Source organism: Megalops cyprinoides, chromosome 4 (genome assembly GCF_013368585.1).
Source record: "Megalops cyprinoides isolate fMegCyp1 chromosome 4, fMegCyp1.pri, whole genome shotgun sequence".
NCBI lineage: Eukaryota > Metazoa > Chordata > Actinopteri > Elopiformes > Megalopidae > Megalops > Megalops cyprinoides.
Window position 1 is genome coordinate 41333014 of NC_050586.1, and position 12328 is coordinate 41345341.

At 40.8% G+C, this 12328-nt stretch overlaps 1 protein-coding gene across 2 annotated transcripts; it reads left to right on the forward strand.

Moving 5' to 3' along the window:
• Positions 1-5508: 5508 nt before the first annotated feature.
• On the forward strand, positions 5509-10505 carry LOC118777249 (glial cell line-derived neurotrophic factor-like). 2 transcript variants are annotated; one of them, XM_036528045.1, is made up of 3 exons: positions 5509-5572; positions 6815-7057; positions 9961-10505. In XM_036528045.1, the coding sequence occupies exons 2-3, from the start codon at positions 6841-6843 to the stop codon at positions 10503-10505; spliced, it is 762 nt and encodes a 253-aa protein (XP_036383938.1). In that variant the 5' UTR covers positions 5509-5572; positions 6815-6840. The 2 variants fall into 2 exon arrangements, with proteins under 2 accessions (XP_036383938.1, XP_036383939.1); XM_036528046.1 differs by lacking the exons at positions 5509-5572; positions 6815-7057 and adding an exon at positions 9121-9139 and having other exon boundaries at positions 9961-10161; positions 10198-10505.
• The last annotated feature ends 1823 nt before the right edge of the window (positions 10506-12328 follow it).

Consider the following 12328-nt stretch of genomic DNA (forward strand, 5'->3'; position numbering starts at 1 on the left):
CATTGTAAACGTAATTGCTCACTCCCTGTTAATATTTTAGAGACATAAAGTTACACAGTTAGTAAATTGTGCAAATGCTTTTGTTGTTGCTGTTTGTCTTGCTTTATTTTTTTTTACCTTTCTTTGCCAATAAAAATGTGCAAAACAGCTGTGATTTTGGAGCCAACAAAGATGGGTTAAATGGCCCTGTCATCTCAACAAGGCATTTCAATTTCAAGTGACCCATTTTATTTTTACAGCTGGGTGGGGAATAGAGCTGCAGCTGGCATAAGGAGGCGTGACACGCGTTCAGTCACACGCACAGTCTCTGGGCTGTGGTGGCACTCTGATCTTTGCTCTGATCTCTGCCTGAGAGAAACAGTCATGACACAGAGAGTCTCTCCCTGGCGCTACGTCAATGGCAAAGTCCCTGGTTTACTAATTAACACTCTCCACGTTGTCCTGCATGAGCCGTTTTACAGGGATTAAGAGTCACACACTGTGGCCCATCTTTGTTTTGCCCTCTAACTCATAAAGGTAAAACCTCTGCTGTCTTTTGCTCCTGTATTTCCTGTCTTTCTGCTTTTTTTATAAAATAGCAACCACTCAGTCTTGGCCTTGCATCTCTGTGTCTGTGCACTATGTCTGCACAGAATTTGTCATATTCAGTTAAATTATTTTATCTGAAATGAAGTGTAATAGTCATGAATGGGGTCCACCTTATATTAAATGCTGTATAGCACAAGCCAATGTTAAAGGACTTCAGCTGAAAATTACTGAAACCAGCACCAGCTCAAACACTTCTGGGTCCAAAAATATCCATTTCTATGTCATAATAATTCCAGTCTACATTTCACAAATGAGGAAGAATGTTGTAAACAGTCCCTCTTTGGCAGTCAGAACAGTCAAATCTGTGATGTAGTCTGTCATCTGACACAATTTAAAGTGCAATGATACATCTTAAACATTCCCAGGTCACGTCACATATTTTGAGTTTAGCTCAGAATTTCTTTCTGAGGGACCAAGAAGTACAGACCACAACTGCTAGAAACCTCACTTCAATTAATTTGGAGGGAAAAACAATGGAAGTAATAACAAAACAAAAGTAATACTTTTGTCCTCTAGCCAGTTAATAGGTAGTCATGCAACATAATTCTTTCAGTGAGAATACAGTCGGACAGAAAGTTACAGTGAGTTAAGGTCTAGACATTCTGACATTGATATTGTAGAACACCATTACAATAAACAATCAATCAATAAATCAACCCATAAAATCATTTGAATAGCAGATCCTTACCACAGACCACATTGAAGAAAAACAATTCAGTAATTGTCTAAGAGATGAGCTGATTGATGAGCAAATTGTTGGATAAATATCAGATCTTTGATCTTCTTGGCTGACATCCATGTTTCTTACATAATGTAGCCTTAGAGGCAGTTGACTAAGGTAGCAGAAGAAAGTTGGAAACCAGACTATTGCTGTACAAATCCCAGGAGGCTCCAGTGTTCAGCAAGATAATAGAGTAACAGGAAAAGGTATTAAGTCTTGTTGATTAACCTGGATGAGAGTAAAAAGCAGCTAAATAATGTAAATTATGTGAGTGAATTCAGTGAATTTATAAACAGTGAATTCAGACTCATATTAAATTAAAAGCTTATTTGACTCAGGGCTGGAAAAAACTTTAGTATACTGATGAACTGAGTTTACCCCTTTATTAAGCAAAAAGATTGTTTAAGGGTTTTCCTTCATAGTCTTGATCAAAAAAACATGGTTGAAATATAACTTTTATTTTAAAGAGTGGAGATAAATTCCAAGAATTTACATGGTGCAGAAACTTTCCTCTTAGTATTCAACTGATTGACTAAAATACACATTGTGATTTTGTGTCCTCCCCAAACATAGAATGTCAATATAAAAGTAACCATTCATATTATGCACAAGCAATTTCAATTTGTGATTTATACATATTTAACTTAGCTTTTATGTGATTGTGTATGACATGATTCTGATGGTTGTTGAAATATTTTTTGTGTTGCACTGAAGGTAAATGCAATTACTGAAACACATCACCAGATATGCTGTTGTTAACTTTGTCTGGAGTGAGAAATTCAGCAAGAAAATGCATGTAGCCTCCTCTAATGGTGTTGAACATACATATGTGCAGATAGTGTCCAACACAATATCTGTCAATTCTTGAGGTCAAAAGTTGCCAAGTCCAACTTCAGAGAGTTGTTCAACATATGAACAAAATCTCTGTCAGAGTGAGAGATAGAGACAGAAGAAGAGAAAGAAAAACAGCAAGCAGATCATAATCAGAGAAGGAGCTAGGCACACTGCCAGCTATGACAGCAGCAATTATATTTAACCCCACACGCATATGTCAATGGAAATGCAAGAGATTGGACTTCACCATGGAATGAGACCAATCAAGTGCCAAATGCCACTGTCCCCATGATTCACTACAGTTTCTTACATGCAGCTTGGTGTATCAAAGCCATTTTAATACTGTATCAAATAGCAAAATTACATACTCAGACATCTAAAACTGACAATGCATTAGCATATTGTTGATCCAGTTTTATATTCCTCTGTGCACTATACCATTATTTTCCAGCCTTTTAAAGTTCCAGACTTAAAGCTCCAAACTGATTCTTTTCCGGGCTTTCATCAGACGTGGTGCACCTAGTGGAAAAAGACTTAAGTGAGGTTTAATGAGGGTTCACTTCTTTCCCTCTCTTCTTAAAATTGTATAATTATTCTATAAATTATCACACATATTTATTGGTGATGACTACTGTACTACTGTACTAAAACCAATAGGGTTTAGAGAACAAAGTGCTTCTATAACACTATAATAAAACAAATTAATGGTAATTACAGATTACAGATGGAATTGGTTGAATGTTCATGCATCTTTGTTGCCTAATACATAGCAGTGATGGGGCAGTGATGTCCCCTCTGGTGCATCCATTAGCATGTAAAAATTATCTTTTATTATATAAAGATGCCCCAGTTTCCATGAGGCCCTCCATCTTTGTCAGACTTGTGGCTGAGTGATGAAAAAATAAACCCATTCTCTTTGTGACCATTGACTCGTTGTTAATCCTGGCAGAGATTCTGCCAAAATGTAAACTGTAATGTAATACTGCTTGTGATGACATGGCCATGCTTTCTGAGACAAAGCACAGGAAATGTCATTATTGTGTTTAGTGCAAGTAAGGGTTCACAAGTAGGGGTGATGGATTAATAGAAGAATCCATCTCCACAGAAAAAATATCAGGCAGGCAGAATGATTAGATAATAAAAACAGAGCAACACCAGGTCAGTCAATGAGCTTTACTATTTAAATTCCTTAAGCTTGCAGCAGTGAACCTGTAGTTTTTCATTCAAGAAATGCTAAATAGTTATTCAAAAAGAGGCAGGTCTTCTCTAGATATGTTGACATATAGTGAAAAAACATTGCCACAGTATCAATCCTATACTAACACTGTTTAGAAACTCTGTAACAATCAAGGATACCTATTATGATATTAAATATGGGCTCAATTAAAACATATAATACCATTCTCAATGAAGCAGGGGCATATAATTAATAAAAAGTCATTCTGAATACAGTACAATACATCTCTGATTTGCCGTTATTACCAAAGCAGCTAGCAAATTAAATATTTTGGGGTGAAGGTTGTGGAGTGTGGGCAAGTGCCTTGACGCCAGTGGACATCGCAGGAACGAGAACTCTCCCTACATTTGAAAAACGCTGCCTTCAGTGTTAGAATCGAGTCTTAAAGGTAGTCCACAGCCTACACGGACACGTTCTGGAAAAAAAAAAAGAGGAAATTACAAGTGAAACGAATGGAATCAGCAAGGACCCACAACGAAAACTATCATGGAGATATTGAAAAATAATTGAGTCATGTATTTTTTTTTCTTTCATAAAGGGTTAAATAAAAATTCTGAACATTGTATATGCGTTTTGTTGGATGTTTGAAGAATTTAGATAAGGATGATGATGAATTAATCATAAGAGGAAAAAACCCGTTGCTTAAAACACAAACGCTCTCTCATTTAAACGTCCGCTTTCAAGAATTAACCGCTTGTAAGAAACGGATGCCCTGGAAGAGCGATTACGAAGTGGAATGCACTGTAGTACTGTATTAACTTTAACCCCTCATACCTTGCTTTTCTTTCGAAAATCATTTGTGATCATTAAGTAGCTTCAGTTGGGTTTTCTGTTGCATTTTAAAAGTATTTCTGTGAATCAAACATTATTGTATTGTGTCATTTCTGCATTTTGCATTTCAATTCATTATATTTCCCTAACAACAGTGCAAAATAATACACGCGGCATGAATGAACCATGGTCGCGGGCCAGATTTGTACTATTTGTAGTAAATAATCCACCCCAGTTGGAGTTGTGAGCATCCAGTCGGAATCCGACACCTTGTTCCATCAACATTGCCTTGAGCGTAGGGGAGATCAAAATACAAGCATCCATCGTATACGAGCCAACTCCCCTAAAACGCCTTCCGCGCTGCTTGACATCTAATATAAGGACATGAAGGGAGACTGACATTAACCCCAAGACATCCCAAAGTCGCTCTCCCCCTGATGGAGAGGCAGAGGGTGGCTCGCGGAGGTATAGGCTGAAGTTGTTTTTAAAGAAGTGGCGGTGATAGGGATATATAAAAAAACGAAGCTAAGGCAAGAGGACGGACTAAGAGACGTCAGCGCGCTCGAAACTATAAATCTGTCTCACCCAATAGCATCCCCCGGCAAGGAGCTGAGCGCAGGCAGCTACACATCTGTAACATAGCGAGACTCCAAAACCTGCGTGTGCTCAGCCACTGTAGACCTCGCTCAGACATGCCCAGCCTCTGATATCGGCACACTGAGAGGAAAGTGTGGAAAAGCAGTTTTTAAAGGAATTTTCTGAATTTCAATTCTTCGGGAGATACAATCAAGTTTATCTTTTTTTTCTGGATTGTGGAATGCATTGGGTTTTCGTGTGTGTGATTTTTTGAATAGCCCATAATAATTCATGTTTGGATCTACTTGCTGCTGAAGAGGACTAAACCTTAGGTTTCGCAATTCCTGGGCATAATTTCTTCTTTTTGAGAAAACGTGAAACTCCAACAGTCTGTTCGCATTTCTGATGTCTTCATTCGACTCCTTGCAGTTGCTGATGGTGTGTCTCGCTCAGATTTCCACCGCGGGTCTCAGCATCCAATTAATATGCAACTGAGCTTCAGAAGAGTTGCTCAGTCGCACACACACTGACCAATGGCCCCAGTGTACTGATGAACCTGCGCGTGGGGTCGATTCTTTGAACTGCGAGAGGGGAATGAGGAAATATGGTCGCGGCGTGTTATGTCAAAGGAGCATATTTTTAATTCCTTCGTGTTGGTACGGACTTAATAGGTGAAGAATCTTTAAACACGTGGACGTCTCTTTGTTCAAATATATTTTAAATATACAACACACTTTCTCTGGATACCTTGGTTTTGAGGAGTAGACATTGGAGAATTAAATGCATACCTCTGCTTTTTATTTGTATTGTATATTGACTGTAGGTCTGCATGGACCCGATTTAAGGTGAGTTCACTGAGTTGTAAATATGCTGAAATGTTACTGTGGAAAAAATAGATTACATACGCGTATCATTACACGCGTTCGAGTCGCTTTTGCTACAGTCGAATCGTCGAATAGTCAACTATACATGTGTTATAATCAGTGTTCACATATGGTTGTGTGTGCGCAGCGTCATCGCTGACATATTTCGGATTCTTAAATGTTTAAACTGGAAGGTTGCACTGTTGCATGCAAGTGTATGTTATGTTTGCTTTCATTTCATTTTTAAGGAACTTGTTCCCTTTTTGTTATCACACAGACTGATTCCATACAGGAAAGTACTTCAGGATTAGGAGTCGTGTCAAAACAGCTCTTGAGACTCCTGATGAGTGTTTATGTCGCGTTCGCGCATAGCCAGTTTGGGGAGCCCTACCGTGTCTACTGTGTACATGGGAGGGAAATTTCTTAATTGCCTCATTTTGCTCAAAGGAGTTGTTTGATTGCGTTTATATTCATAATTAAGGACAGAAAGGGATGCTCGGGTATTGCAGAAACACCATCTGGCGACAGCCAGTCTCTTTTGGGATTAATTCTGATCAACATGCCCTTGGTCTCATAACCCGAAGGTTTCTCTTCTCTACCTTTGAAAACTTGACTCGCGCTAAAGCGCGCATTTAAACTATGTCTGTGTGCTGAATCAGACGACTACTCCTAAACTGATTGCATTATTTTTACATGACTAAGAGTTCAGATGGCTAATAGTCGTGTATTGTGCTTTGTTTATGTATTGCAACAATAACGTCGGATATTTAAAACATTTTTGAAAATAAAAGAAACGTTTATAAGTTGCTTTCCTCATTTAAATATGCATAATAGCATGCTAGGCAACATAAATAATAAATAGAAGATCGAGCTATCCTCTGTTGTTAGATTCCTAAAATGATTAACTCCTCCGAAGATATTATTTAATAGGAAATCGTAATTTTTCTGTGATCATTTCTTTGATTGCAGTTTCTTGAGCTCTAAACCTGACGGCAATCCCAAAGTATTCAGTCGATTGTAGATACATAAGTCGATTTTTTTCTTTGGAGGCTTTGATGTGCTGTGCCAAAATCTTGACTTCAAATTTTACGTGTTTGCATTTGACCTTCACTGGGAACCGTGACATGACTGAAACCGTCTCCTATTATCCAGTGCACTACAGCTTGGTATAAATGGTTATGATATGTTGTATTATTTAATGAAATATACCATGTCTTGTTACAGGTTCCTTCATAGGAACTGAGTCTAAAATGAAGTTATGGGACGTTCTGGCCACGTGTTTCTTGCTGCTGAGCACCGCCTCCACGAACCCGCTGTTCCAAAACCTGCAGTCCGCAAAGACGTCGCGTTTCTCGGAGCCGCTCCATGATGCGCCGTTGCTGCTGCTGGATAAGGTCGAGTCTGAACCCAAATCAAAATCTGAATCTGAATCTGGAAGTCTGCAAGAATCCTCAAACGAAGAGAAATGTGAGTTAAAACAATGAAATATTACTCAATCGATTCAACGTGATCGTTAAGCGTTAAGTTTTCTCCTCGCAAAATAAACCCATGTTATGAGGGATTATTTCAGCAAGGAAGATTTGAGCTGGAAATACTTGGTCTATCACATTTTACAAATGTGCGATTTAACCCTTCTTACAGTGATGTCTGTGGAATGGCTCTAAAACTGTGCTATTTAATGTAGTTCCGCCTTCAGCAGTGACTTCGCAGTTGTTTATGCTGAAATTACATGTAAGCTTACTTAAAAAGTGGTAACAGTTGCAATTTCCAAGAGCTGATGCACCGTGTAGGTAGGTGATAACTACCTGTTTCTTTTTGCTTTCCAATGAGTCAGCCATCAGCAATTTTTCTTGGCTCATTGTATTTTTGGAAGATTGAGGAACAGAGTTACACATATGAAACCAAATCATAAAGTCTGTCAGGAGCCCCCAGATACACTGAGAGTGGGCCAACTATATATATATATATATATATATATATATATATATATATATATATATATAGAGAGAGAGAGAGAGAGAGAGAGAGAGCCCATAACAGAGGCAATTATATATTTTTGAAAGTACCAGACATAACAAGTACATTAGAGGAGAGTAACCAATGGGCAGGAAGATTGAGTTACAGTTCATTGCCAAAAATGTATCTCATATTACCCTAGGGCTTCACACTACTAGTTCTGTTTAATAAAAGCTTCCATTAATAACAAGAGAAGTGTGAATTCTTATCAACTCTGAAGTGTGAAAGCAATAGAATTTTGGTAGCAGTACTTCCTTGAACTTAGAGGTTTGAAGGGTTGTTTTCAAGCTCAAAGCAGGCACAGCAGAGCCAAAAACATTGCTTCGTCTTCCACATTTATGAACCAGGGAGGTTCATGTTCAAATATCATGTTTCTGTGGGGTTATTTATTTTCTTTTTGAATAAGGAGAAACAGGAAAAAGCACATATTGAAATAAACATAAATGCCCAAGTGTGCTTGTCCTGCATTACGCCAAACCAAGGGATGTAACAGGCCAGATTTGGTCCCAGGACGATAAATTGGCCACCCCTTCTTTAAAAGACCATGCCCTGTCATAAACCACCAGTCAGACTAGTTTCATCTAGAATCTGGTCTGAAGGGGAAAAGAATCAATAAATCACAAAAAGAAACATTTTCACTGTACCAAAATACTGCAAAGAATCCAAAACAGAAGACGGTTGTAAGAAAATGCTGGACAACACTGTAAAGTTTTAACTTGATGGACTAAGCTCTCAGGGTGTATTTATGATAATTTTAGTGGCTCTGAGGAAGAGAAATTCCATTTCCATTATGTTTAAAATAACCTTTGTGAAGTTGTAAACTTGCAAGGTCTTTGTAAGAGGAAGGGAATCTTTTAACTGTTTTTCTCCTCTGCACTTTCCGTTAACAGTGATGACCTCATTTAAAGTCATTCGTTATTTTTTACTGAAATTGTAAGAAATGTCTCAGTTCACATGCATACCCTTTTATAATGCTAACAAAATAAAGATAGCAGTGAGCGAAGCCAGAAGATACAAGTGTTTTACCCAGGGATAGAGAGAGAGTATTGTATGTGTAAAATCATTAAATTACACATTCGTAAATCAAGCAGTTTAATATTGCACTCTTTAAACATTTGAAACAGGCACTTTAAAAGTAGCTCCAACCAAAGCTACCCAAGACTGTATAGGTTGAGCAGTAAAATACAACACTTTGGGACTACAGCTGAACATATCTTGCACATATCAGAACCTACTCCTGTCTCAGTACATGATTTGCCAGTTTGTTAACAGGTCTATTGCCAACACCTGTGTGCTTTTGTGTAACTGCTAAGAAAAACACACCAGCATCATGGAGGTGTCAGTGTTTTTACAGTAGCTCTGCACTGAATAGGCCCCCCTGTCTTTCTGTCAGGACACAATGGGCGGTGTCTGTCACAGAGACGCGGAGTGTATAAACACATCACCATTCACCTGATACTGCTGTAATGGTCCAGTCGAGTGTGGGCCCTCGTGTATCGCGTTACCTGTCACCTGGCAGTGTAACAAGCGACAGCAGCAGTAAAGAGCTCAAGCCATAACACCTAGGTCTGCCAGAAAATATTGCCAGCATGCTACTGTGTCATTCATGCTGAGAGCAATGCACGCTTGATCATTCAGTCGTTATTTAGCTATTTGAGTCTGTTATATGAAATATGAAGTTGCCAGTTTTAATGTTAAATTCACTCATTTAAATTTAGGTGACATTTTGATGCAGCAGCAAAATATATGGTTATGATGGCTTGTTTCCTCTACCTTCGCTGATAGAGCACTGAAGTGGCTCACAGAGGAATAGTTTTAAATAGGACTGACCAATAGGACTGACCTTACTCCGCCCCCCACTCCTCTGTGACCCTCACCTCTTTCTATGATGTTAACTTGCCCCTACCTCATTGACAGCTCATAGATAATTTCCTTATTGTTGCTGTGTGCATAGTCAGTATCAGCACTGGTGTGAATGTTATCATCAAGTCGTAAACCCCTTAATGGGCTGTGACCTCTGTAGTTGTGGATTCCCACATCCTGTGGCCCAAACAATGGGGACCTGCAGTTCAGTGCCCCCAGACTTTGAAGGACCGTTCCTCTTTAATGGAATCATTGTGTAATCCACGAGATATCGAAGGATCCCTTGGGTTTCTTTTTTTCTATCTCATGCTTATTTTGTGTGTGCACAACAGTGTAGCTTAGCAGAGACTTTCACTCTATGTCTCATTTTTTGGATTTTTTTTTTGTGACTGTGCAGGAATCGTAACTCTTCAGATCGTTTTGTTGACTGGAGAACTCAGAAGTGCAGTTGCTAATAAAAGGCTTGTTTTTCCCCTCTCCTTGTGATGCAGACGAAATGACAGAGCCATACCCGGAGCAGTTCGAGGATGTGATGGAGTTCATCGAGGCCACCATCCGGAGGCTGCGGCGGTCGCCGGAGCGTAGTGCCGGCTCCCGAGGCAGGAGGGAGCGGGAGCGGCAGAGGGGCACAGCCAATCTGGGCGGCGGAGACAGGGGGCGCGGGCAGGACAGGAAGGGACGGGGCCGGGCCGGTGGCAGGGGAGGGGGTGGTGGAGGGGGTGGGAGAGGGGGCCGGGGCCGCAACCGTGGCTGTGTGCTCAAGCAGGTCCACCTTAATGTTACGGACTTGGGCTTGGGGTATCAGACCAAAGAGGAGCTGATCTTCAGGTACTGTAGTGGCCCCTGTGTAAACTCTGAGACCAACTACGACAAGATCCTGAACAACCTCACCCACAACAAGAAGCTGGAGCAGGACTCTCCGCCCCGGGCCTGCTGTCGCCCCATTGCATTCGACGATGACCTCTCCTTCCTGGATGATAATTTGGAGTATCACACCCTGAAAAGGCATTCTGCCAGGAAGTGTGGCTGTGTGTGATTTCCTCTCTGGCAGGAAGAGGAAGAGGTGGACAGGCAAAGGGGGATGTGCAGTGGAATCAGCATGCACCTTCAGCGTCGAAGGACTCCATCTAGAGAGAGGAGTCATCACTGCTGGCCAATGGGAAAACGGACCAAGGCTTGGCCTGTTGCTTAGCGAGAGTTGTAGAGTCAGGAAGGAGAAGTGAGGGTGTTCTAATGGTATGAATCCAGACTCTACGCTGAAGAACAGAGCATAACTGCTTTTCCGGGGGAAGGCACAGTAATCATTTAGTATATCCTCCCTCTAATAGGTCACTGTGCACCCTCTGAAAAGAGTGCCCTTGCCCAAATCTGTGATGGACTTCAAAATTCACCTGTTGACCATAAAAGGTTTGACCATACTCAGACAGAACACTGCAGTCAACAGTACCCACAGGTAAGACGGGTGATACACAGAGATAAATTTGCTGTTACATGGTCATGCCTCCTCCCTGCACGTTTGCTCTCCTGCTCCAGAGTTGGTGCTATTGAACCCCACGGAAAGGAATTATCGGTTTCTCTTCACTCAGGTCCTGAGGAGGTGGAGAAGGCCTGTGTTCATGAACACTTCCTGGTCTTTAAAGCTGTTCGCTCCAGACACAAGTATTTGAGTCTGGCCAGGTCCATCCAGTGACGCTGCTTGTAAATGATCGCAAAAAAAGTTTACAAACTGACTCAGACGTTTCCAAGGTGATGCCCAACTCACTTCATGAAAGACTCCTGTGTCCAATAAAATGGACTCTGAGGCAAATGTGTCCGTTCAGATTCCTAAATACATAGAAATATATGGAAAGGATATTTATTGAGGTTTAATTAACTTATTGTTATTTATTGCAGTCCATTTTATGAAAAAATGTTCCTTTTTCTTATTTATTTGAGTATTTCTTTTCCTTAACCGTGCCAAACAGGTAAATATGTTAATAAGATAAAGAAAAAGAAAAACAATGTAAAAAGTTATTTGGTGGATGCTGGGAACATGACTGTCATGGAGGAAAAGAGCAAATCCCCCAACTTTATCCTTTTAAACTACATGTACAACTCTGCTATATTCAGCTCTATACTGGGTCCCTGCTGTGTTTGGTATGATATTATCAATGTCTGCCCATTGTCTGCTCCAGGAAAGAAGATTCCCTGGGTTGACTGTGACAGTGTAACTCATTTGAGATGCAACATTTCAACTGCGGTTTGTATGTCAAGTATCAATATGTTGCTACAGAATACAGGGAATATCAATATTAAAACTAATACTTATGATTGTGTACGTATGTTCTGACTAAACGCAAATGCACCTACAATCGTACCTCTCTTGGAATGGATTAAAACCATGTTTTGGAATTCAGGTGCAGCACAGTTGAGCCAAAAGGATTTGTTAGACCAAAAGTGAGACTTGTTCCCAAACAGCCACCTTTGCATGGGATGTGGCACATTACACAAGATAAAATCAGACTCTGACGGTATTGGCGAAAATGGTGTGCCCGTGCACCCCCCTGCGTTGGGGAACCATGCGGGGCCAGCAGGGTAGTGTGAGACCCTAGCTGGATGATTTGGCAGAAGTTACTCGCGCTGCGGCCGCTGGAGGGCCGGGAGACGGCCCCTCGGAGCCGCCGAATAAAATGGCTCTGTCAAACGCGCAAAGGCCATGGGAGGAGAACATGGTGGATGTCTGGTGTTTGTCAGATCGTCTGCGTTTATTCGCCTCCTTCCCTACCCCCTACCACTCCCCTCCTTTCCCCTCCCACCCGCTCCCCGCTCCCCCTGGCCTCTCGTCTGGGAAGGCCTTAAAGTGGTCTCCGTCACAGCCGG

Coding starts and splice junctions, on each gene's coding strand:
- LOC118777249 (XM_036528045.1), top strand. CDS start 6,841: ATGAAGTTATGGGACGTTCTGGCCACGTGTTTCTTGCTGCTGAGCACC. Junction 7,058..9,960: donor ATCCTCAAACGAAGAGAAAT/GTGAGTTAAAAC, acceptor CTTGTGATGCAG/ACGAAATGACAGAGCCATAC.